We start from the raw sequence: 24,699 nt of genomic DNA on the forward strand, positions 1-24,699 counted from the left end.
GGAGGGAGCACCGAGGGGCAGAAGCTGGGCCTAGGGGCAGCCCCAGACAGGGCCTGTGCCAAAGCAGGACGATCCCAGTAGGTTCTGCCCAAACAGCAGTGTGGCTGTTAAGAAGTGAGCAGTGCCTTCTGTCTTAGAGATTAATTCAAGCAGCATTAATGGAAGAAAACCTGGTTGCGGGGGGGAATGATGCTAGAATGGTCTGAAACGTGTGTTTCTGGGGCTGATGTGAAAGGCATCAGGGACAAGGGTGTGTTGGGTGCTCTGAAGGGCCTGTGGATGAATTCAGGGACAAATGTTCTCAGTCAGTAGAGGAGAAACACCCACACCTCCAGGTTTCCACATTCCTATTCCTTTTACGTGACAAAAATGAAGGGATGCCCAGTTTCTATATTAAAATTTATTTCATGCCAGAAAAGAAGGACAGACTAAAAATAAGCCTACTAAAGAGGCCAGGGTGCTAGAAGACTAGTGCATTACCTGGAACCCAGACCCACTCCTGGGAGGTGGCTGGGGCTGCTCACCCCAGGTGGACAGATGTTGATACTGCCCTTCAAATGGACTCCAACTTGGGGTTCTGCTGCTGCTAAGTCACTTCAGTCGTGTCCGACTCTGTGTGACCCCATAGACGGCAGCCAACCAGGCTCCCCCGTCCCTGGGATTCTCCAGGCAAGAACACTGGAGTGGGTTGCCATTTCCTTCTCCAATGTGTGAAAGTGAAAACTGAAAGTGAAGTCGCTCAGTCGTGTCCGACTAGTAGCGACCCCATGGACTGCAGCCCACCAGGCTCCCCTGTCCATGCGATTTTCTAGGCAAGAGTACTGGAGTGACTTGCCATTGCCTTCTCCGAACTTGGGGTTCTAGGCAGTCTGAATTCAAGAGATTCACCATCAGAAGAAAGCTTTTGACATTAAGAGCTTCAGCAGAGTAAAGAGTTAAACAGCAAAGTCAGCCCAGGCAGCGCCTTCACATCTGTGACGAGTGACCCTGAGTGCACAGGGTTTACGACCCAGTAAGACACTCCAGGGGCAGCCTCGGGTTGCGTGTTCTGGTTCAGCCAGAATTTGTAAACGTGCCCGAGCTGTTCTTCAGGCAGAAGTCTTCATCAGAAATGGGCAGTGACTCCCAAGTAACCTCTGGCGTGAGAGGCATTCCTCACAGTCTGTCCCAGCCATCAAACTGGAACACAAAGAGGAAATCGGTTACTGAAAACACACTGGGCACATGTGAGGGCCTGGAATCAAAACTTTCATAAAAGGGAAGCTTTTCTGTCTACAAGTGCTATTCAACCAAGTTAAGATGATGCCAAGCAGGGCTGGGCAAAACTGGGTGGCTAAAAGGGCTTTGCTTAAGTAACCAATATAGACATACTGAGGCTCACGTGCTCAAGAACATTCACTATTTGGAAAAGTGATCCAGCTTTCACTTCCATTCACCCCTTAGTGTTTACTCTTGGGCAGCAACCCTTTTAAACAAACCGCTAAAATCGTAACACACTACACAAATTCCTCTCGAACTAGAAAATGGTTCAGGTCAAATCCTGTAGGAATAATTGCAAAAACCCATAGCATCTACTTGACTTGTGATTATATGAAAGCAGGAAGGCAGTCCCTAGGTAAGGAAAGGCTCCTGTGTGAGCTGCCAAGTGGATGTGACCAAGACCTCTACCCCCCTATGAGTGAGGCATCTGCTGCTGTTCCTCTGCAGATGCAAAGTGAGAACATCGTGTTAGCTGGACTTCATTAGTTAACACAGCAATGTGACAGACACTTGGTCTTTACTTCCTCCGATGAGTTGAGAAATGACACCACCCTTTAGCTTATCCCTAAGAGCCGGACTCTGGGTTGAAGGGCAATGATGTCTAACTCCATGAAAACAAGATAACTGCAAGTTCTCATAGCCTTAAAAAGCCTCTATTCTCACTTTGGTCCAAATTGGTAAGAAAATAGCCTATAGCCAGAGGCTGAGGGCTTTTGCCAGTGGAGATGAAAGGGGTGACCCATGGTGCTAAAGCCCAAAGGCAGGCAAAGCCAAAGGTATGGAGGTTTCCAAAGACAAGAACATGAGCATTCTGGTGAAGTCCACTTTGGGCAGTGTTACACCTGGCTGTAATTGTAAACGATCCTCTTGAGAGACGGACTTCAAACGTTTAATGCTGCCCCCTGGAGAAAATAACCTCTCACATGAAAGCTATCCATGCTAGCTGATTCTTGTGGGAAACTTCACTTGGAGGTTTGACATCTAGAGCAATGAAGGCTCTGGCTTTCTACCGCCAGTAGATAAGTCAATGGCTCTCACACTGTCCTAAAAGCATCATCCCACACTGGTTCAGAGAACTTCAGAACCACATCTTAGCCTGAAGCTAGCTGTGTGGTGGTCCTTCAGTTTAGGGTACAAAGAGCTGAAATGTGATGACTGTAGAACAACAGCACCGTGGGCCTGGACCCTCATCTGCCACTAGAGCAGGCACAAGGTGGCAGTTTCTTTATGTCTAAACGGAGGGAATAAGAATCACAGCACCCCGTTAATAAGCACACAGACAGCCCGGACAGTGCCTGGTGCAGAGTTAACACCAATATTACCTGTTACTGTTACAGTGTTAGCCAAACAGGGCTCTGCTCCAGGTCAACCAGACCCCGAAGCAGAAGAGACCCCTCCTGTGACTGCGCGGCAGGCCATACCTTTCCAGTTTCCCTCTGGATAAGGTCCTGGATGTCGTCTGTCCAGCCAAGAAGCTCCACCAGCCTTTTCACACCGTGGACCACATCCCCAAGCTGGACCACATCCCTGCCCCGAGGATTCCTAGCCAAGGACCCCACCAAGTCCCGGTTGATGAGCAGTCGGGGCACCGAGCTCCGCACAGCATCGGACAAGCTGGCAAAAGGTTCCACCTGAAAAATTGCCCAAACATGAGGAGCTGGGTGCTCACTTTTCCAGGCCCTCAGGACCTTTGTGCCACAGTCCCTGAGGCCCTGGAGGTACAGACTGACCGAGGTGAGACCTTGGAAATGGAGAAGACCCAGCACCTGCTACAGTTCTGCAGCAGTGCTCCTGTTGCTTGGTCTCAGCACCCTTGCGTCCCCCTCCCTTGAGCCTCCCTCTTATCCACACCCCTTTCTCTTCTGCCTCTCCTGGCTCCTGCGGGTCTCCCTGCTGAAGTTCATCCACACCATCTCACCTGCCCTCCCCATCCACACACTGTCTTCTCCCAGCTCACCACTGACGTGACAGCTCATCTATCTGTTCCTGCTCCCTGAGGGCAAGTGCCCAACTCCTCAGAGGGACCACCAATGAGGGGCTCCCAATGCACTCGCTACAACAGGGCCTGGCAAACTTGGGGAAGACACACACAGCTCTGGGTCTCTGGCTGGAAGCCAGGTCTTCCTGGCCCCTCTGCCCCCGTGGTGCCTGAATCCAGCCAGGCACAGTACCTTCAGGGTCTCATCACAGCCTTTAGAAGCTTCCCGAACATCCAGTCCAGATGCATCTCCCAAGCACCTCAAGCGTGTGTCAGAACTGGATTTGGCAACCCCAATCCAGACTCCTCAGCAAAGGCCCTGACCTCCCACAGGAGAGACAGGCATCTCCCTCTTCAGTGCTCGAAGAGACGCCAGGCTGTAAGTCCAGCCCTCCTCCCCTCTGCCATCTCTCAGTCCCCAAGTCTGACTATGCTCAGCCTCCTGGACACGTGCTCAATTCATCCTGTTCCCACAGATGACCAGATACACCCCTGGTTTCACTGCTTCTACAGAAAATCGGTCTCTGTGATAGATGCGACCTGGGAAGCCTGCTCCTGCCTGACATCTCCTTTGCCCTCACGCGTTGTGCCCACCCACACTCTGGACACCTTCTTTCTCCCCGTCCTCCCACGCAGACTGCTGCTCTCAGCCTGGAACACCACTGCTTCCTCACATGTTGAATCCACTCATATTCCAAAGGGAAGGCCCCAGAGTGTCCCACCGGCCCTCACTTCCTCTGCCTTGTCTCGCGAGCCTCCTCCCCACACATCTGTGCACCACTAGGCCTGCTGACAAACCTCCAGGGAGGTCCCAAGGATGAGCAGCAGGTCTGCCATGGGGAAGTCAGCCAGATGCAGCAGGAACCTAGTGGGCAGCGGCTCCCCAAAGAACACGATGTCAGGCTTCGTGACGCCAGAGCAGACGGGGCAGCGGGGGACCCTGTCCACCATCACGTCGGCCTGGGTGACAGGGAGAGAGTGGTCCAAGGGAGCCATACAGCACACTTAGAAAGGCAAAACCAACTTCTTACTGAGAAAGTGTCAAACAGTCCCAACAGCTGAGACAGTAGCACAGTGAAGCCCCTGTGTATGAAGAACGCAGCTTCAGCAGCAGTTATTAACACTCTGCCAGCTTTATTTCATATAGCCCCCAGAATCTGGGGAGATGGCAGTATTTTTTTTGAGGTTGCAGTATTTGAAAGCAGATCTTGGACACTACATGACATCTGACACACTGAACACTATGCTCTGCACCAGGAGTGCTTATCAGAGAGATTCAGGTGGTGAGGAAACCGAGCTGACCCTCAAACAACACAGGGGTCGGAGGCAACAATCCTTTGCACAATTGAAATCTGCACAAAATTTAGGTTAAGCCCTCTGTACACATGGTTCCTCCATATCTGTGGTTCTGTATCTGAGATTGATTCAACCAGCTGTGGATCATATAGTCCCAGAGTTCACAGTTATTTTCTTAAAAACACGTATGAGTGGATCCACACAGTTCAAACCCATGTTCAAAGTCAACTGTACTAATTAGATAGTCCTCAGCAGTACTCTGTAGGCATCTGGCTTACAACAGGTTATTGTAACGTTATTACAACGTTATTCAATGAAAACAACAGTATAAATTTGTCCCTGATTTTAGCTGAAGTGATCCTGACATGACCTTAGCCCTGAAGACATTCAGGTCAGTTTGAACTCACTGGCTGGAGTTGACTCACAACACTATCCGCAGACCTCCCACTTGCAGGCCAAGGTGAAGCAGATGTGAGTCATTATATCCTGCTACACTTGTTCATGCTTGGGCTAGACATCAGAAGAGGAAACTAAGGGAAAAGACACTTGCCTTCTAAGGTAAACCTTTACACCTAATGCAAATTTGTTTTTGCAGGCTGAACCCAGTAAGGAGCAGCAGAAACAACAGACAAAAGAGACGGACTATTCAAAGACTTTAGATATTAGCAGAGCCAGATAAAAATTGTATTACGCTTAAATTTTTTAAGGACAGGTTTGAAATACTTGTTGGAGATAAAAAGCTATACAAAGTATTGCAGTGGATTTGGAAAGGAACCAGGTAGGACTTGAAGTAATAAAAAGTTCAGTTCAGTTCAGTCACTCAGTCGTGTCCGACTCTCCGCGACCCCATGAATCACAGCACGCCAGGCTTCCCTGTCCATCGCCAACTCCCGGAGTTCACTCAAACTCATGTCCACAGAGTCGGTGATGCCATCCAGCCATCTCATTCTCTGTCGTCCCCTTCTCCTCCCACCCCCAACCTTTCCCAGCATCAGAGTCTTTTCCAGTGAGTCAACTCGTCACATGAGGTGGCCAAAGTACTGCAGTTTCAGCTTTAGCATCAGTCCTTCCAATGAACACCCAGGATCGATTTCCCTTAGAATGGACTGGTTGGATCTCCTTGAGGTATAAGGGACTCTCAAGAGTCTTCTCCAGCACCACAGTTCAAAAGCATCAATTCTTTGGTGATCAGCTTTCTTCACAGTCCAACTCTCACATCCATACATGACCATGGGAAAAACCATAGCCTTGACCAGACGGACCTTTGTTGGCAAAGTAATGTCTCTGCTTTTTAATATATTATCAAGGTTGGTCATAACTTTCCTTCTAAGGAGTAAGCGTCTTTTAATTTCATGGCTGCAATCAGCATCTGCAGTGATTTTGTAGCCCAAAAAAATAAAGTCTGACACTGTTTCCACTGTTTTTCCATCTATTTCCCATGAAGTGATGGGACCAGATGCCATGATCTTTGTTTTCTGAATGTTGAGCTTCAAGCCAACCTTTTCACTCTCCTCTTTCGTAGAGTACTGAAAATTAAAGCTCAGTGGAGGGGCTTTATGGAAGAACAGTGTATCAATAAACTGGAAAGTAGATCAGGAGGAAGACTCAGAATGCAGCACCCAGGGGAACGAGACAGGATGTGGAGAAGAGCAGCCAAGGGTTCTGGGCAGAGCGTGAGCCAATCTCAGAGGTGTTTAACCCAAGGTCCAAAGAGGGAATACAAGGTACACATGGGTGGGGCAGCCACTGTCCAGAGGAATTACCATGACTGAGGGTTTGGGTTTTAAGCAAAAATGAAAAAGATATCAATCTGCAGATTCAGAAAGCTCTACCAAAGTCCATAGGGTCACGAAGAGTCAGACACAACTGCGGGACCGAACAACAGCAATACGGAGACAAAGCACAGTAAAGTGCAAAACTCCAAAGACAAGTTTTTCAGTGATCGGAAAACAGCAAAACAGTGACTCTAAAGTTTATATAGAAAGCAAAGGACTTAGACTAGTCGATACAATATGGAAAAAGATGATCACTGAAAGAAAAATATGATACATCAGACTTCATTAAAACGAAAGCCTTCTCCTCTGTGAAAGGCAGTGTCAGGAGGATGAGAGAAGTCACAGACTAGGAGAGAATACTTGCAAAAGACAGATCTGATAATGCAAAGAATTCTTAAAGCTCAGCAATAAGAAAACACGCAACTCAATTTAAAAATGGGCCCAAGACCTCACCAAAGAAGACACAGATGGCAAATGAGTATAAGAAACAAGTTCTACATTATATGTCACTAGGAAACTGCAAATTAAAACAATGAGGTACCACTACCCACCTACAAGAACGGCCAAAACCAACACCAAGTGTCGGTGCAGAGCAGCAGGAACTCACACTCACTGTGGCTAGAAATGTAAAATGCGGCAGCCGCTTTGGGAGGCACAGACCAAACAGTCTCACCATAGGGTCTGCAATCACATTCCTTGGTATTTACCCAAAGGAGTTGAAAACAGATCCACATAAAAACCTGTATGTGGATGTTTGTAACAACTTTACTCATAATTACCAGAACCTGGAAGCAACCAAGGTGTCCTTTAGTAGGTGAATGGATAAACAAACTGTGATACATCCAGACAATGGAATATTCAATTCAGTTCAGTTCAGTCGCTCAGTCGTGTCCAACTCTTTGTGACCCCATGAATTGCAGCACACCAGGCCTCCCTGTCCATCACCAACTCAAGGAGTCTACCCAAACCCATGTCCATCGAGTTGGTGATGCCATCCAGCCATCTCATCCTGTCGTCCCCTTCTCCTTCTGCCCCCAATCCTTCCCAGCATTAGGGTCTTTTCCAATGAGTCAACTCCACATGAGGTGGCCAAAGTATTGGAGTTTCAGCTTCAGCATCAGTCCTTCCAATGAACACCCAGGACTGGTCTCCTTTAGGATGGACTGGTTGGATCTCCTTGCAGTCCAAGGGACTCTCAAGAGTCTTCTCCAACACCACAGTTCAAAAGCATCAATTCTTCACCGCTCAGCTTTCTTCACTGTCCAACTCACATCCACACATGACCACTGGAAAAACCAGAGCCTTGACTAGACAAACCTTTATTGGCAAAGTAATGTCTCTGCTTTTAAATATGGTATCTAGGTTGGTCATAACTTTCCTTCCAAGGAGTAAGCGTCTTTTAATTTCATGGCTGCAATCACCATCTGCAGTGTTTTGTAGCCCAAAAAAATAAAGTCTGACACTGTTTACACTGTTTCCCCATCTATTTCCCATGAAGTGATGGGACCAGATGCCATGATCTTAGTTTTCTGAACGTTGAGCTTTAAGCCAAATATTTCAACTCAGTCTCAAAAAAAATAAAAAACAAACCAGCTATCAGGCCATGAAAAGACATGGGGGAACCTTAAATGCATAATACTAAGTGAAAGAAGTCAACGAGAAAGGCTGCATGCTGTATTTCCCAACTCTATGGCACTCTGGAAAAGGCACAGTCATGACTGCCGGTCTAAATGGAGCACTGGCACGCTGACAGAATGGACAAAGAAGATGTGGCGCAGGCACACAACGGACTGGAGCCCAACCGTCAAAACGAAACCAAACGACACCGGCAGCAGCACAGGTGAGCCCAGAGATTCTCATGCCAAGTCAGACACAGACAGCGTCGCTCAGATGGAATCTAATTTTCACATGAGACGAGTGAACTTACGTGCAAAACAAAAAAGACTCACAGATCTCAAAAACAAGTTTATGGTTACCAAAGGGGAGCTGTGGTAGGCAGGACTGAATCGGGATCTTAACACACACACACTACTAAGTATAAAACATAAAACAGATAACCAGCAAGGACCTGCTTATACCACAGGGGACTCAACTCAGTAATCTGTGACAACCTCTATGGGAAAAGAATCTGAAGAAGGATCTATAACTGAATCACTCTGCTGTACACTTGAAACTAATACGGCACTGTAAATCAACTACTGTTGTTCATTGTTCGCTCACTAAGTTGTATCCAACTCTTTGCAACCCCATGGACTGCAGCACACCAGGCTTCCCTGTCCCTCACTATCTCCTGGGGTTTGCACAAACTCATGTTCATTGAGTCGGTGATGCCATCCAACCATCTCATCCTGTCGCCCCCTTCTCCTCCTGCCCCCAGTCTTTCCCAGCATCAGGGTCTTTTCCAATGAGTTGGCCCTTCATGTATCAGGTGGCCAAAGTATTGGAGTTGCAGAATCAGCATCCATCCTTCCAATGACTATTTAGGGTTGATTTCCTTTAGAATTAACTGTTTGACTATACTTCAATAAAATAATAATAATAAAGATCTGTGGTTGCTAAGGGCTTGGGATCAGGGAGGGAATTAAGCTTGACTGATTACTGGATACAGGATTTTCCTATGGGGTGATGAAAATACTCTGGAATTAGATAGAGGTGGTGGTTGCACAATACAGTGAAAATACTAAATACCAATAAAGTGTACACTTTAAAATGGTTAATTTTATGTTATGTGAATTCACCTCAATTAAAAAAAGACAGGATTCTGTGCCATGTCATTATTTCAGTTTCAGCTTTATTTAAGATTTTCCACTCTACCTTACTCTGCTTAAAAAAAAAAAAACATTCTAAGATTAAAAATATATGGTATATATATACACGATGGTATATTACTCAGCCATTAAAAAAAATTAAATAATGCCATTTGCAGCAACACGGATGGACCTAGAGATTATAATACTAAGCGAAGTCAGACAGAGAAAAATGAGTACCATATGACATCACTTGTATGTGGAATCTAAAATACGACACAGGGATGCCAGAACACGTGCTCACAGGAGCCCAAGGCTGCAGGTCTGGTGCTCACACTTGGAGAATGCTCACACTGTCTAGAGGAGAGGAGACACGGTGTTTGCCTGCCCTTAGCCCAGGCCACTGGGTGAGGTCCTCCAGCATCCACGCGGGAACTCTCCCCAGATCGTGTGTCACAAGCCCCTGGGCTTTGGGCTGCCGGTCCTCCTCCATCCAGGCCCTCTCTGAGATGGCACTGAAGACCAAGCCCTGAGCCTCTGGAGTGGGAACACTGACTCCAAGACGCTAGACTAACAGGGGACTAACCCCAGGGAGTTTCAGATAGTGAGAACTCACACAAAGGAAACCGCCCGAATACAAGACCCAGCATCACCCAACCACCAGTAGCACCCTGTGCAGGACGCCTCAATTAAACAACAAACAAAGCAAAAATACAAACCCAGTCATCAGCAGACAGGGTTACCGCCCCACTCAGCCTTGCCCATCGAGGAAAAACAAACAGAAAAAACTCATCACAAATCTCACCCTATATGAAGCTCACACAAACCACCGGACCAGCCTTACAGAGCAGAAACCAAAAGGAAGAAAGAATTCAACACTGAAGCCTGGGGGAAAGGAGACTTCAAACACAGTAAGTTAAAAGAAAATAATGAAAAGGCAGTGAAATACTACACAGATGAAGGAACAAACTAGAAACACAGACGTCCAAATAAACGAAGAGGGGACAGGCAAACTACCTGAAAGAGAATTCAGAATAATTATAGCAAAGATGATCAAAAACCCTGAAAACAAAATGGAGAAAATGCAACAATCCATTAACAAAGACCTAGAAGAATTAAAGAATAAACATACAGGAACAAACAACACCATTTCTCTGGAAGGAATCAATAGCAGAATATCTGAAGCAGAAGAATGAATCAGTGAGCTGGAAGATAAAATGGTGGAAGTAACTTCTGAAGAGCAGAATAAAGTAAAAAGAATGAAAACAACTGACGACAGTCTCAGAGACTCTGGGACAATATCAAGTGCTGCTACTGCTGCTGCTGCTAAGTCACTTCAGTCGTGCCCGACTCTGTGTGACCCCATAGACGGAAGCCCACCAGGCTCCCCTGTCCCTGGGTTTCTCCAGGCAAGAACACTGGAGTGGGTTGCCATTTCCTTCTCCAGTGTGTGAAAGTGGAAAGTGAAAAGTGAAAGTGAAGTCGCTCAGTCGTGTCTGACCCTTAGTGACCCCACGGACTGCAGCCTACCAGGCTCCTCCATCCATGGGATTTTCTAGGCGAGAGTACTGGAGTGGCTTGCCATTGCCTTCTCCGCCAACATTCAAATCATAGGGGTCCCAGAAGAAGAAGAGAAAAAGAAAGGCTATGAGAAAGTTTTTGAAGAGATTATAGTTGAAAATTTCCACAACATGGAAAAGGAAATAGTCAATCAAGTCCAAGAGGCACAAAGAGTCCCATACAAAAACAAGACCCTATACATGCTGTCTACAAGAAATCCCCTTCAGACCTAAAGACACACAGACTCAAAGTGAGAGGATGGAAAATGGGTACAAAAACAAGACCCATATACATGCTGTCTACAAGAGACCCCCTTCAGACCCAAAGACACACACAGACTCAAAGTGAGAGGATTGAAAAATATGTTCCATGCAAATGAGAAGCAAAAGAAACCTGGAGTAGCAATCCTCCTAACAGACAAAACAGACCTTAAAATAAAGAAGACTACAAGAGATAAGGAAGGACATTACATAATGATCAAGGGATCGATCCAAGAGGAAGATATAACAATTTGAACTGAACTGATGTACCCAACACAGGAGCACCTCAATACATAAGACAAACACTAGCAGACATAAAAGCAGAAACTTACAGTAACACTATAGCAGGAGACTTTGACACCCCACTCACGCCAGTGGACAGATCATCAAAACAGAAAATTAATAAGGAAACACAGGTCTTAAAGGATCCATTAGATGAGATGGATCTCACTGACATCTTCAAGACACTCCATCCAAATGCAGAAGAATACACCTACTTCTCAAGTGCACAAGGAACATTCTCCAGGATAGACCATATCTTGGGTCACAAATCAAATCTCAGTAAACTTAAGAAAACTGAAATCATATCCGACCGCAAGGCTGTGAGAGTAGATGTCAATTACAAGAAAAAACCTGTAAGGAACACAAACCCACGGAGGTTAAACAACGCGTCTCTAAATGACCAGCAGGTCCTGAAGAAATCAGAAGGGAAATCAGAAACCTTCCGGAAACAAATGACCATGAAAACACAACAACTCAAAGCCTGTGGAATACAGCAAAAGCAGTTCTAAGAGGGAAGTTTATAGCAATACAATCCTACCTCTAAGAAACAAGAAAAACATCGAATAGACAAGCTAACTTTACACCTAAAACAACTGGAAAAAGAAGAACAAAAAAAAATTAGTACAAGGAAATAAATCAAATAAATGAAAGAAAAAATAGTAAAAATTAGTAAAACTAAAAGCTGGTTCCTTGAGAAGATAAACAAAATTGACAAAACGTTAGCCAGACTCAAGATGCCAGATTTGGAAAACTCATCAGTGGCCACAGGACTGGAAAAGATAAGTTTTCATTCCAATCCCAAAGAAATGCTTTGCCAAAGAATGCTCAAATTACTGTACAATGGCGCTCATTTCACATGCCAGCAAAGTAATGCTCAAAATCCTTCAAGTTAGGCTGCAATAATACGTGAACCAAGAAATTCCAGATGTATAAACTGGATTTAGAAAAGGCAAAGGAACCAGAGATCAAATTGCCAACAACATCTACTTCTGTTTAATTGACCACACTAAAGCCTTTGACTATATGGATCACAACAAACGGTGGAAAATTCTTAAAGAGATGGGGATATCAGACCACCTTACTTACCTCCTGAGAAACCCATATGCAGGTCAAGAAGCAACACTCTGAACCATACGTGGAACAATGGACTGGTTCAAAATTGGGAAAGGAGGACATCAAGGCTGTGTATTGTGAAAAAGCTGACTTAAAACTCAACATTCAGAAAACTAAGATCATGGCATCTAGTCCCATCACTTTATGGCAAATAGATGGTGAACAAAATGGAACAGTGACAGACTTTATTTTCTTAAGCTCAAAAGTCACTGTGGACAGTGACTGTAGCCATGAAATTAAAAGACACTTGCTCCTTGGAAGAAAAGCTATGAAAAACCTAAACAGCGTATTAAAAAGCAGAGACATCACTTTGCCAACAAAAGTCAATATAGTCAAAGCTATGGTTTTTCCAGTAGTCATGTACAGATGTGAGAGTTGGACCATAAAGAAGGCTGAGCTCTGAAGAACTGATGCTTTCAAACTGTGGTGCTAAACAAGACTCTTGAGCATCTCTTGGACAGCAAGGAGATCAAACCAGTCAATCCTAAAGGAAATCAACCCTGAATAGTCATTGGAAGGACTGATGCTAAGCTGAAGCTCTAATACTTTGGCCACCTGATGTGAAGAACTGACTCATTAGAAAAGACCCTGAGGCTGGGAAAGATTGATGGCAGGAGAAGAAGGGGCAACAGAGGATGAGACGGTTGGATGGCATCACTGACTCAAGGGACATGAGTTTGAGCAAACTCTGGGAGGTAGTGAAGGACAGGGAATCCTGGCGTGCTGCAGTCCATGGTATCACAGAGTCAGACACGACATAGCAAATGAACAATAGCAATGCTCCATAGTTAACTAAAAACAGTAAGCAGAGCTGTAGTTACTGACACAAGATATCTATGAAATTTTGCTCAGGGACAAAGCAATGTGAATATTAGTTATCCCCTTAATGGAAAAAACTAATTGTGTGTGGGTGTAGGTACATAGAAATGTGCATATATGTTTGTATATACATACACATATCAAATGGGCTACAGGAACTGGCAGAAGACAGATTCATTTTTCCCTACATAGTTTGTATTTCCTTAATTTTTTTAATCTGCAAATATCCTATGGCCCAATAAGTTTATATTTATAGATACTGGCAGTTAGGACTTGCACATCAAAAGAAAATATTGAAGTACAGCTGATTTACTATATTGCATTAGTTTCATGCGTATAACAAAGCAATTCGGCTATACATATATATGGGTGTACATTCTTTTTTTATTCTTTCCCCTTATAGGTTATTATTAAAGATACTAAATATAGTTCCCTGTGCTGTACAGTAAATCCTTGTTGTCTGTACTCCCTTAATTTTGACAAGTAAATATTAATTTTTTATTTTAAATTAAAGAAATTTAAATTAAAATCATTTTCATAGTATTACTGTCCTGTTGTCCTTTCAATACAATGCTTATAAAATACCACTTCTCCAGATTACTCCCAGTGAGAAGTACAGAGGAAAAGAACTCTCTGTGACAACTTACCCAGAAGTCCTCCCCTGGATAGGGTCTTCGGCAGATGGTGCAGGTGGCAGAGGCAAGGGATCCATGAGCTTCAACAAGCTTTGAGTCAGGAATGCCAGATGCTGAAATTCAAACTGAAGCTAAGTGCTGCTGCCTCTGGGGTAGGCACACAAGCCCCTCAGTGTCACCTCTGGGCATGGCAGGCCCCCAGGAGGAGCCGTAGCCCTCCATGGAAACCTTGCCTCTATAACCCACAGACAAAACCCCGCTGATCAGAATAAGCTCAGTGATGAGGCTCTGACAAGGAGCCAAATCACAGTTAAAACAAAGCCTGTCTAATAGCACATGGAAAAAATTAACAACGTAGCTCATAACTGTGTGTGTGTGTGTTGCTCAGTTGTGTCTGGCACTTTTTGCAACCTTATGGACTATAGCCCACCAGGCACCTCTCTGTCCACTGGATTTCCCAGGCAAGAACACTGGAGTGGGTCGCTGTTCCCTTCTCCAGGGGATTGTCCCAACTCAAGGGTCAAACCCAGTCTCCTGCGTGGCAGGCAGATCCTTCACCATCTGAGCCACCAGGGAAGCCCATGAAAAGATACTCAGGATCGCTCACTACTGAAAAATACAAACCAAACTACAATGAGATACCACCTCACACTAGTCAGGATGGCCATCATCAAAAAATCTACAAACAATAAATGCTGGAGAGGGTGTGGGGGAAAGGGAACCCTCTTACACAGTTGGTGGGAATGTACATTGATACAGCCACTGTGGAAAACAATATGGAAATTTCTAAAAAAAAAAAAAATGAATAAAACTACCATATGACCCAACAGTCCCACTACTGGGCATAGACTCTGAGAAAACTATAACCAAAAAAGACACAAGTACCTCACTGCCCACCACACCGCCATCTACAGATAGCTAGGTCATGGAACGGAGAAGGCAATGGCAAGCCACTCCAGTACTCTTGCCTAGAAAATCCCATGGATGGAGGAGCCTGGTAGGCTGCAGTCCGTGGGGTCGCTAAGGGTCGGACACGACTGAGCGACTTCACTTTCACTTTTCACTTTCACACATTGGAGAAGGAAATGGCAACCCACTCCAGTGTTCTTGCCTGGAGAATCCCAGGGACGGGGGAGCCTGGTGGGCTTCCGTCTATGGGGTCACACAGAGTCGGACACGACTGAAGTGACTTAGCAGCAGCAGCAGCAGGACATGGAAGCGACCCAGATGCCCATTGACAGACGAATGGGTGAAGCAGCTGTGGTACATCCATGCAGTGGAGTGTTAGCTATAAAAAGGAATGCGTCTGAGTCAGTGCTAATGAGGGGGATGAACCTAGAGTCTATTACACAGACTGAAGTAAGTCAGAAAGAGAAAAACAAATATCGCATATTAACGCATGTATATAGACTCCAGAAAGATGGTACTGATGCATCTATCTGCAGGGCGGCAGTGGAGATGCAGACATAAAGGACAGACTTGCGGACACGGGGTGAGAGGGGGAGAGGATGGGACGAATGGAGAGGAGCATGGAGACATGGACACTGCTCATGTACACAGACAGCCAGTGGGGGTTTGCTGTATGACTCAGGGAGCTCACGCTGCGGCTCTGTGACAGCCTACGGGGTAGCAGATGGGAGGGAGGTTCAAGAGGGAGGAGACACATATACCTATGGCTGATTCATGTTAATGTATGGAAATTTGTTTTAATTAATGAATAGCAAAAGAAAAACAAAACAAAGCCTGTGAAAACACCGTAGAAAAAACATCTGACATAAGTCTAGATCAAATTATATCTAATACCAAGAAAAACATTTTCTATGCTACAGACCCCAAGATTAAGAAAATATTGCTAATATAAATACATTTCCAAAAACCTGTGGAAAAACAAACAAAAGGTTACTTATCGTGCAAGTTCTGTTACCGCCATGAGCTTTGGGAGGCCATGGGTGTGAAGACCTGGTCCCTGCTGCCGTGTTCCCCACCGTCCTCACTCTACACATGTAAAGGTCACAGCCACACACTCCCACTTCCCACAAGGCTGCCCTGCTGCATTTCCAGGAAAGAGATCATCCCCATGGGGTATTCACTACTGCCTATGTGGTTCCAAGTTGTAGAGTCCTTTTAGCAAGTAAACATTTTCCTGGAGTTGAGACAGCTCCTTTTTTCCATTCACAAGACATCTGTAGCCTGGCTGAGCTGCTGCTGGCTTGCTAAGAGCTGCCTGTCAGCACCTGCAGAAAAGAAAAGGCCCAGCAACTGCTTCTCCAGAGTGCACGGCCAGAGGTCAGCATGACACACGAGTCACTGTGCGTGCACCATCTAGGTACAGTCAAGAAATCACCACACTGAATTTGATATTAAGGAACTCAGTGATTTCTTTCTGTGATAATGATATCACAGCTGTGTTTTAGAAGTCTTTACCTTCTAAAGATCTCCATTGCTGGATTTATAGTTTAAATTTATGATGAGAGGGATTTGCTTCAAAATCCTCAGGGGTGAGGGAAGATGGGGGTAGGACACAGGTTGAACAGGACGCCGCAATGCAATGATGAGGACATGAGGGTTCATCACATTCTTCTGTGTGCTCAAAAAATTCCATAATGAAAACTTGAAAAAAGAAAACCATCAGATCAGCAAAACCAGAAGCTCCCAATGTCAACTTTAGCTCTATCCCAAACTCACAACCTAGACAAGGGTCCATCAATGAGATCCTAACAGTGGTACTTAAAACACAAAGAGGACATTTTTGCTGGAGATGATGGCAAAACTTCTTGGGTCAAAATCAGCCACGAGCATGGGGAATAAGCACGAGGCCTCAGCCCTACCTAAAACAGGCACCTGAGCCTTCCCTGCAGGAGCGAAAAGGTATGAAACAGGACTGAGGCTCACCTCTCTCAAGCCCGTCGATGTTCTGTGTGTAGAGCCGCAGAAGCAGCCCCTTCTCATGTAGCAACCGGAGGAAGTAGTGAGTGGCATTAGGCCTATAGTTCCCAGGGTACAGCTTCTTGGCGAAAGTGAAAAATGGCTTGGGGTCATGAAAGAAAAATGAGAGCTCAAAAATGGCCTCAGGATAGGGGAGCTTGTACTGCTGGAGGGTGCTGTAGTAGCCGACCCCTGGAGACCTGCAGAAAGAAGCGAGAGGCTCTGAACCCTTCAAGAGACAGCAGGGAGTGGAGGGAGCTGTGGAACGAGCTCTGGGAGTGCAAGGCACCTGAAGTCTGGGATGCCGCTGGGTGTGCTGATGCCGGCCCCCACCATGACCACCACCCTCTGGCAGGCTCTGGTCTTAATCATCTCAGCAATGTCCTGCAGGAGAAACTTCTTCTGACTGTGGCCTCCACCTCCAGTGTCACTTGAGGCACCAGCAAAGCAAGAGGGCCATCCTCCACCTGTAATACTGATAGAAAAGGAGAGCAGCCAGGTAACCGATGATAATCAAGCTGTTGCCAGCAAGAACGAGCAATGTCTGCGTTCCCCCAATCCCACCACTAAGAATGACTGCACTTCCTTCCCGCCCCACAAACAACCATCTCTCTTATCACGGGATAAAACATAAACTCTGAGGTCAAGATGTATTTGGGAGCAAAAATTTCAACTTAATGGGAACTGTGCAATTCAGGAAAGTATCATTTCACAATTCCTGTTATCAAAAGCTAGTGAAGACACAAGCTACAGCCAAGAGCGCCTGAGGATGCTCTCTGCAGAGCCATACACCGTAACATAAAAAGGGTGTGACAAATACTCAGTGACATTTAAAGCAAATTAAAATTCAGACTTTATGCCAAATATTCAGTTCAGTTCAGTCGCTTATTTGCGTCTGACTTTTTGCGACCCCATCGACTGCAGCACACCAGGCTTCCCTGTTCATCACCAACTCCTGAAGCTTGCTCAAACTCATGTCCATAGAGTCGGTGATGCCATCCAACCATCTCATCCTCTGTCGTCCCCTTCCCCATCCGCCTTCAATCTTTCCCAGCATCAGGGTCGTTCCAAATGAGTCAGTTCTTCGCATCAGGTGGCCAAAGTATTGGAGTTTCAGCTACAGCATCACCCCTTCCAATGAATATTCAGGACTGATTTCCTTTAGGATTGAATTGGCTGGATCTCTTTGCAGTCCAAGGGACTCTCAAGAGTCTTCTCCAACACCACAGTTCAAAAGCATCGATTCTTTGGCACTCAGCTTTCTTTATAGTCCAACTCTCACATCCAAACATGACTACTGGAAAAACCATAGCTTTGACTAGACAGACCTTTGTCGGCCAAGTAACATCTCTGCTTTTTAATATGCCGTCTAGGTTGGTCAGCTTTAGCATTACTTTGGCCACCTCATGCGACGAGTTGACTCACTGGAAAAGACTCTGATGCTGGGAAGGATTGGGGGCGGGAGGAGAAGGGGACGACAGAGAATGAGACGGCTGGATGGCATCACCGACTCGATGGACATGAGTTTGAGTGAACTCCGGGAGTTGGTGATGGACAGGGAGGCCTGGCGTGCTGTGATTCATGGGGTCGCAAAGAGTCGGACATGACTGAGCGACTGAACTGAACTGAACTGAAATGTTTTTCTGGAACTCTCTTGCTTTTTCGATGATGAAACCAATTTGATTTCTGATTCCTCTGCCTTCTCTAAATCCAGCTTGAACATCTAGAAGTTCACATTTCATGTACTGGTGAAGCCTGGCTTGGAGAATTTTGAGCATTCCTTTGCTAGCATGTGAGATGGGTGCAACTGTACAGTAGTTTGAACATTCTCTGGCATTGCCTTTCTTTGGGATTGGAATGAAAACTGACCTTTTCCAGTCCTGTGGCCACTGTTGAGTTTTCCAAATTTGCTGACATATTGAGTGCAGCACTTTCACAGCATCATCTTTCAGGATCTGAAATAGTTCCACTGGAATTCCATCGCCTACCACTAGCTGTGTTCATAGTGATGCTTCCTAAGGCCCACTTGACTTCACATTCCAAGATGTCTGGTTCTAGGTGAGTGATCACACCATCGTGGTTATCTAGGTCCTGAAGATCTTTTTTTGTATAGTTCTTCTGTGTATTCTTGCCACCTTTTCTTAATATTTTCTGATAGGTCCATACCATTTCTGTCCTTTATTGTACGCATCTTTGCCAAATATTAACAGGATGTTAATTAAGTAGGTTCAAGACACCATTCCGAAAAGAAACACTCATATCCTGACACCGAGGGATTCAAACTGCTGCAGAGACTCCATCTTCTACGTTCGCAGCCAATAGCAGCCAAACATATGGCACAACCCAGGCAAGGCAGGAGCCGACTGGAGCTGGGGGTCACCCTGCAAAACTCCAGGAGTCTCAGGTCACCTGCAGAAGCCAGGAGCTGAGACACTCACAATACTAACTGTTTAGAGTATGAGATGGTCTTCCACAAGAAAAAAAGAGCAAGTCACACAATAAAGATGCCACAGGCTTCAGAGAGGCATCGGGACTCAGTAAGAGGCCACAACCAGGAAGCACCAGAAAGAAGAGGAAGACAACACAAACTGCACAACAGAAGCACCTGAATGCGTCCACCTGAAGCAAGTCTGCAGCCACGGGCACACCGGCAGAGCCCAGCGTGGGCCTGAAGGCTCTGGACTTCCTGTCTGCGCTCAGGGCCTCACCCCGCATCGCCCTGAGCTACACAACTTCATCACCTGCTGGGAGCATGCTGGCAACCTGTCCAGAGTTCAAGACGGCCAGCCCCACCGCACAGAGCATCTGCCTTTCACCCCAAGGCTGGCAGCCCCCACGCCCATCTTCCAGAAGGCCCTGATGACCCACAGCTAGGACTCTGGCCCTCGGTATAGACCCCTCCACCCTGACAGGAAGAGATTAAATGGACTGAAACGGAAACCCACCCCAAATGATTGATAAATCTAAAGTGAATACAGACACAAAAAGAGAAAACAGAGCATTTATTTTACTCATTGTGATACAGGCAAGAAATAAGCACCCTAAAAGCACACCTTCAGATACAGGTCAGGACAATCCAAGCTGATCTTCCAGGAGTGTGGTCCTAGCTCACTCTGTTTGCCCGTTGTCTCTGGTTTTCCTTTTGTCCCTGCACAATCTGCACACTCACCTGCTTACACCCTGCTGCTGAGGTTCCCCCTGATGCCCTCGGACCCCACAGCACCAGAGCATCTTAGCACCACACACCCCGCCCCAGTGACAGTTTCAGGCCCACTACTCCCTCTCATAGACCTCTCCTTTCCTGGTTCCTGAACTCACTCTAAACCCAGTTCCTTTACCGGAAAAGACCTTTTTTACCCCTCAGCATGTCTAGAGGCTCCCAGAGTCAAGGCCACCTCCTTCATGAAGCCACTGCCCAACCCAGGAAGAAGTCACCTTCGCCCTCCTCTGAAGGGTGACGGTACTCACTCCCCTGCACTTCAGGGTGCATGTCGCCCCTCCCCTCCCAGGGTAACGCTGCACAGCTGCCTCTCACAGTCCACTCTCAGGTCAATGACAGTGCAACTGTTGCCCCTCCCCTCCCGAGGTAACTGCACAGCTGCCTCTCACCGTCCACTCTCAGGTGCAACTCAGGAGCTCACTGGCCACTCAGTCCACTTGGGATGCCTCTCCTGACAAACCATCATCTTGGTTTTCCAAAGAACAGGCCTCAGAAAAGTATGTAATGAGAGAGGAACTGGCAAGGGAAGGCAGGGCTGAGGGCACCAAAAGGGGAGTCAGAGCCCTAGTCACCACTGCCTCATTAAGTCACTCAAGCACCCTGAGCCTTGGCTGCCAAAGCCAAAAGCAAGGGAGCCAGAGATGATTCCAACCGTCTTTTGAAAAAATCCACAGCTGTAAACCTCCTAGCAGAAAGTACAGGAAATACAGCAGGGAAACAATGCTTTCCCACTCCTCCCCATGCTCTTCCAGAGATGCCCACAGATTCTACAGAAAGTTCTCCTCCACCCAATCTTCCATAAAGCACCAGACAAGGCAGATCTCCTGAGTGCACGTCAATGAAACCTCCAAAGGGGGTCTTCCCGTGAAAACCATACAGTTAGGAAGGAAAAAGATGGCTCTGGCTACAACCACAGCTATTAAGTGTCCACTGCACACAGCGCCAAGAACATCTGCTCACCTAAGGTCCTCAACCAAACATTTCTGTGCTCCTTCTAATTGCAAATTATGAGAAATCCAAAAGGAATGAGAGGAAAGTTATGATATTGTGATTTAGAATTATATATATATTCAGTTCAGTTCAGTCGCTCAGTCGTGTCTGACTCTTTGCAACCCCAAGGACTGCACCACACCAGGCTTCCCTGTTCATCACCAATTCCCAGGGCTTGCTCAAACTCATGTCCATCAAGTCAGTGACGCCATCCAATCATCTTATCCTCTGTCTACCCCTTCTAGTCCTGCCTTCAATATTTCCCAGCATCAAACTTTTCCAGTGAGTCAGTTCTTCACATCAGGTGGCCAAAGTATTGGAGTTTCAGCTTCAGCATCAGTCCTTCCAATGAATATTCAGGACTGACTTCCTTCAGGATTGACTCTTTGAATCTCCTTGCAGTCCAAGGGACGCTCAAGAATCTTCTCCAAAACAGTTCAAAAACATCAATTCTTCGGCACTCAGCATTCTTTATAGTCCAACTCTCACATCCATATATGACTACTGGAAAAACCATAGCTTTGACTATATCTGTCAGACTTTATTTTTTTGGGCTCCAAAATCACTGCAGATGCTGACTGCAGCCATGAAATTAAAGACGCTTACTCCTTGGAAGGAAAGTTATGATCAATCTAGATAACATATCAAAAAGCAGAGATATTACTTTGCCAGCAAAGGTCCGTCTAGTCAAGGCTGTGGTTTTTCCAGTGGTCATGTATGGATGTGAGAGTTGGACTGTGAAGAAAGCTCATCGCCGAAGAATTGATGCTTTTGAACTGTGGTGCTGGAGAAGACTCTTGAGAGTCCCTTGGACTGCAAGGAGATCCAACCAGTCCATTCTAAAGGAGATCAGTCCTGGGTGTTCATTGGAAGGACTGATGTTAAAGCTGAAACTCCAATACTTTGGCCACCTCATGCGACGAGTTGACTCGCTGGAAAAGACTCTGATGCTGGGAAGGATTGGGGGCGGGAGGAGAAGGGGACAACAGAGAATGAGATGGCTGGATGGCATCACCGACTCGATGGACATGAGTTTGAGTGAACTCCGGGAGTTGGTGATGGACAGGGAGGCCTGGCGTACTGTGATTCATGGGGTCGCGAAGAGTCGGACACGACTGAGCGACTGAACTGAACTGAACAATATATATTTTCAGTCTTAGTCCCAGAACCCTTAGAATTTCCTAAGAGCAATGGGAACACCTTTTGTTATGGTATTTGGTCTTTTGGCCTCAGGCCCTGAAATCCCTGAGCTGTGAAGTGAAATGGGTGTCCTGTTATTCATAACAAGACTCTTACAACTACACTGAGTTTATGTTAATGAGATGATTATTGGAAATCCCCTAGAGATGGGGTATGGTTGCCAGGGAAGCCAACCACAATTAGAGGGTTGGAATCTCCATGAAAACTCAAAAGCAAGAGGTTCAGAAAGCTTCCACATGCCAAGCCCCAAACTCCACAGGGACAGAAGCTCCTGCACTTGGAACTCTCCCAAACCTCACCCTAGGCATCTCTTCATCTGGTTGTTCATTCATACTTTTTAATAACCTTTATAATAAACTAGCAATCTACTAAGTAAACCGGCTTCTCGAACTCTGTGAGTGGCTCTAGTAAATTAATCACATCAGAGGAGGGGGTCACGGGAAGCTCTGATCTGTAGTCAGTTGGTCAGAAGCACAAGCGGACCGATCAGTAAGTGATCAGTCCTATGGAACTGAGCCCTTAACCTGCAGAATCTGGTGCTGTCTCCAGACTGACAGAGTCAGAATTCAGTTACATTTGACATCCGGCTGGTGTCTGTGGAAAACTGAAAAGTTGCTCGCTGGTACTGAAATAAAACCCACTGGCGAGTGCCTATACTCGAGTGCAAGGTATTACTCAGGATACTTAATGTGTACTTCTCATTTACACAAGTAAAACGTCTATCACTGAAAAACACACGGACTGAATTTTACCAAACATCTAGAAAATACTGAAGGTGTATGACTTAAAGTAAATGCTACATGGAATGAGATTTACTGAGAGTAGGGGTAAGCTGAAGAGCAAGCACAGACGCTGCTTGGGAAATGGAGACAAAGGACCCTTTCAAACAGGAGCCCCTAAGATACAAGCTCGAAAGGCAGAAATTCCAAATTGTACACAGCCTATGCAAGCAAACTGCTCCTCACAGGTACCTTCATGCCTCCAGTTTGGGCCACAAGTGGTAGCAAGGATTTACTGATTGATAAGGTCACTATTTTGGAGAAGGAAATGGCAACCCACTCCAGTGTTCTTGCCTGGAGAATCCCAGGGACGGGGGAGCCTGGTGGGCTGCCGTCAGTGGGGTCGCACAGAGTCGGACATGACTGAAGTGACTTAGCAGTAACAGCAAGGTCACTATTTAGCCATGCCCTACCCACACAACTGCCTGCAGATTCTGAAACTGAAATAAGCTCCATGGAGGCAAAAATTTGACCCCTGTTCCATCACTGCACCTAGAACAGCCTGATAGATGACAAGTCCAACAAAAGTTTCTTGGATGAAAGAAAGACTTCTCCTTGGTATCTCTTTATCAAACTCCAGTATTTTTGGTAGTTGTGTAAGAAGGCATTAAGTGAGTGTGCCATTATTTACTTAAATATTTGTCCATTATTGAGCATGAAGTTGGTTCCCTAACAACTGTGAGTCACAACTATGGTCTTAAGATTTTTCCACTTGTGCGTCCGATTTCTAGACAAGGATTCAAAATGTGCAATTACTGCGTATGAACCTGAGTAAAGGGATGAACACATGCTGGTGGGAGTATTAACTGCACGACGTTTATGTGGGGCAATAAAATGTAGACACAGGAGCTCCACTACTAGAGATTTACCCAAAAGGTGGAGTACGAACAAGGTTATTCAACACATCACTATTTGTAATAACTAAAGATTAGAAACATTTTCAACAGGAGACTGTTTAAATCAAGTATGAAAAGTCCAAAGAACGGAATTCTACAGATCAGCATAAAAGACTGAGAAAGCATTTAAATTTAGAATGGAAGTAACTCCAAAACACGTTAAGTGGGAAAAAAAAAAAAAGGAGAGGTACAGAACAGAATATAAAACGGGGGCCGGATGTCAAGAATGAACATTAAGTGTTGTTTACACACGTCCGAAATACCCCTGGGAAGAGACGAGAAACCGCTGCCGTCCGGGACTCCAGAGCGCCCTTCAGCGCCGCCAGAGCAGGGACTGGCCATTGTCAGGTTCTCCAATCGTCCCGCTGGCATCCCCGCTCGCCTGAGGGGGTCGGTCTCTTCCCTGGGCCCCGCCCGGCACCGCAGCCGCCCCCGCCCGGAACGAACCGAGGCCAGCGGGTCCACACCCGCGTCCCTCGCAGACCCCAGAACCTCAGGGCTGAAGCAGCTGAACCACGAAACAGCGCCATGTTCCTCCGCAGCGCGCAACGTCAGGTGCCCAGGCGCGCCCCGCCCCCGACGTGCGCCCCGCGCCCCGCCCTCGACAGCGCGCCCCGCCCTCGACAGCGCGCCCCGCCCCCGACAGCGCGCCCCGCCCCCGACAGCGCGCCCCGCGCCCCGCCCTCGACAGCGCGCCCCGCCCCCGACAGCGCGCCCCGCGCCCCGCCCCCCGACAGCGCGCCCCGCGCCCCGCCCCCCGACAGCGGACCCCGCCCTCGAGAGCGCCCCGCCCCCGACGGCGCGCCCCACCCCCGACAGCGCGCCCCGCGCCCCGCCCTCGACAGCGCGCCCCGCCCCCCGACGGCGCGCCCCGCCCCCCGACAGCGCGCCCCGCCCCCCGACAGCGCGCCCTCACCGTAGCCTCACGCTCTTTCCCCGCCCCTGTGCGTCTTTGCTGGTCCCG

At 46.8% G+C, this 24,699-nt stretch overlaps 1 protein-coding gene across 1 annotated transcript; it reads right to left on the reverse strand.

Moving 5' to 3' along the window:
* Positions 1 to 1,041: 1,041 nt before the first annotated feature.
* On the reverse strand, positions 1,042 to 24,309 carry SIRT3 (sirtuin 3). Its single transcript, XM_055415093.2, has 7 exons — positions 24,183 to 24,309; positions 16,940 to 17,125; positions 16,618 to 16,850; positions 13,738 to 13,838; positions 4,037 to 4,198; positions 2,682 to 2,891; positions 1,042 to 1,179 (listed from the first exon to the last, which is right to left on the reverse strand). Exons 1-7 carry the CDS (start codon positions 24,263 to 24,265, stop codon positions 1,156 to 1,158), a joined length of 999 nt encoding a protein of 332 aa, XP_055271068.1. The 5' UTR covers positions 24,266 to 24,309; the 3' UTR covers positions 1,042 to 1,155.
* Positions 24,310 to 24,699: the final 390 nt, after the last annotated feature.

The sequence above is a fragment of the Moschus berezovskii genome, chromosome 25 (genome assembly GCF_049115385.1).
Source record: "Moschus berezovskii isolate FMDL1 chromosome 25, NW_MosBer_1.0, whole genome shotgun sequence".
Lineage (NCBI taxonomy): Eukaryota > Metazoa > Chordata > Mammalia > Artiodactyla > Moschidae > Moschus > Moschus berezovskii.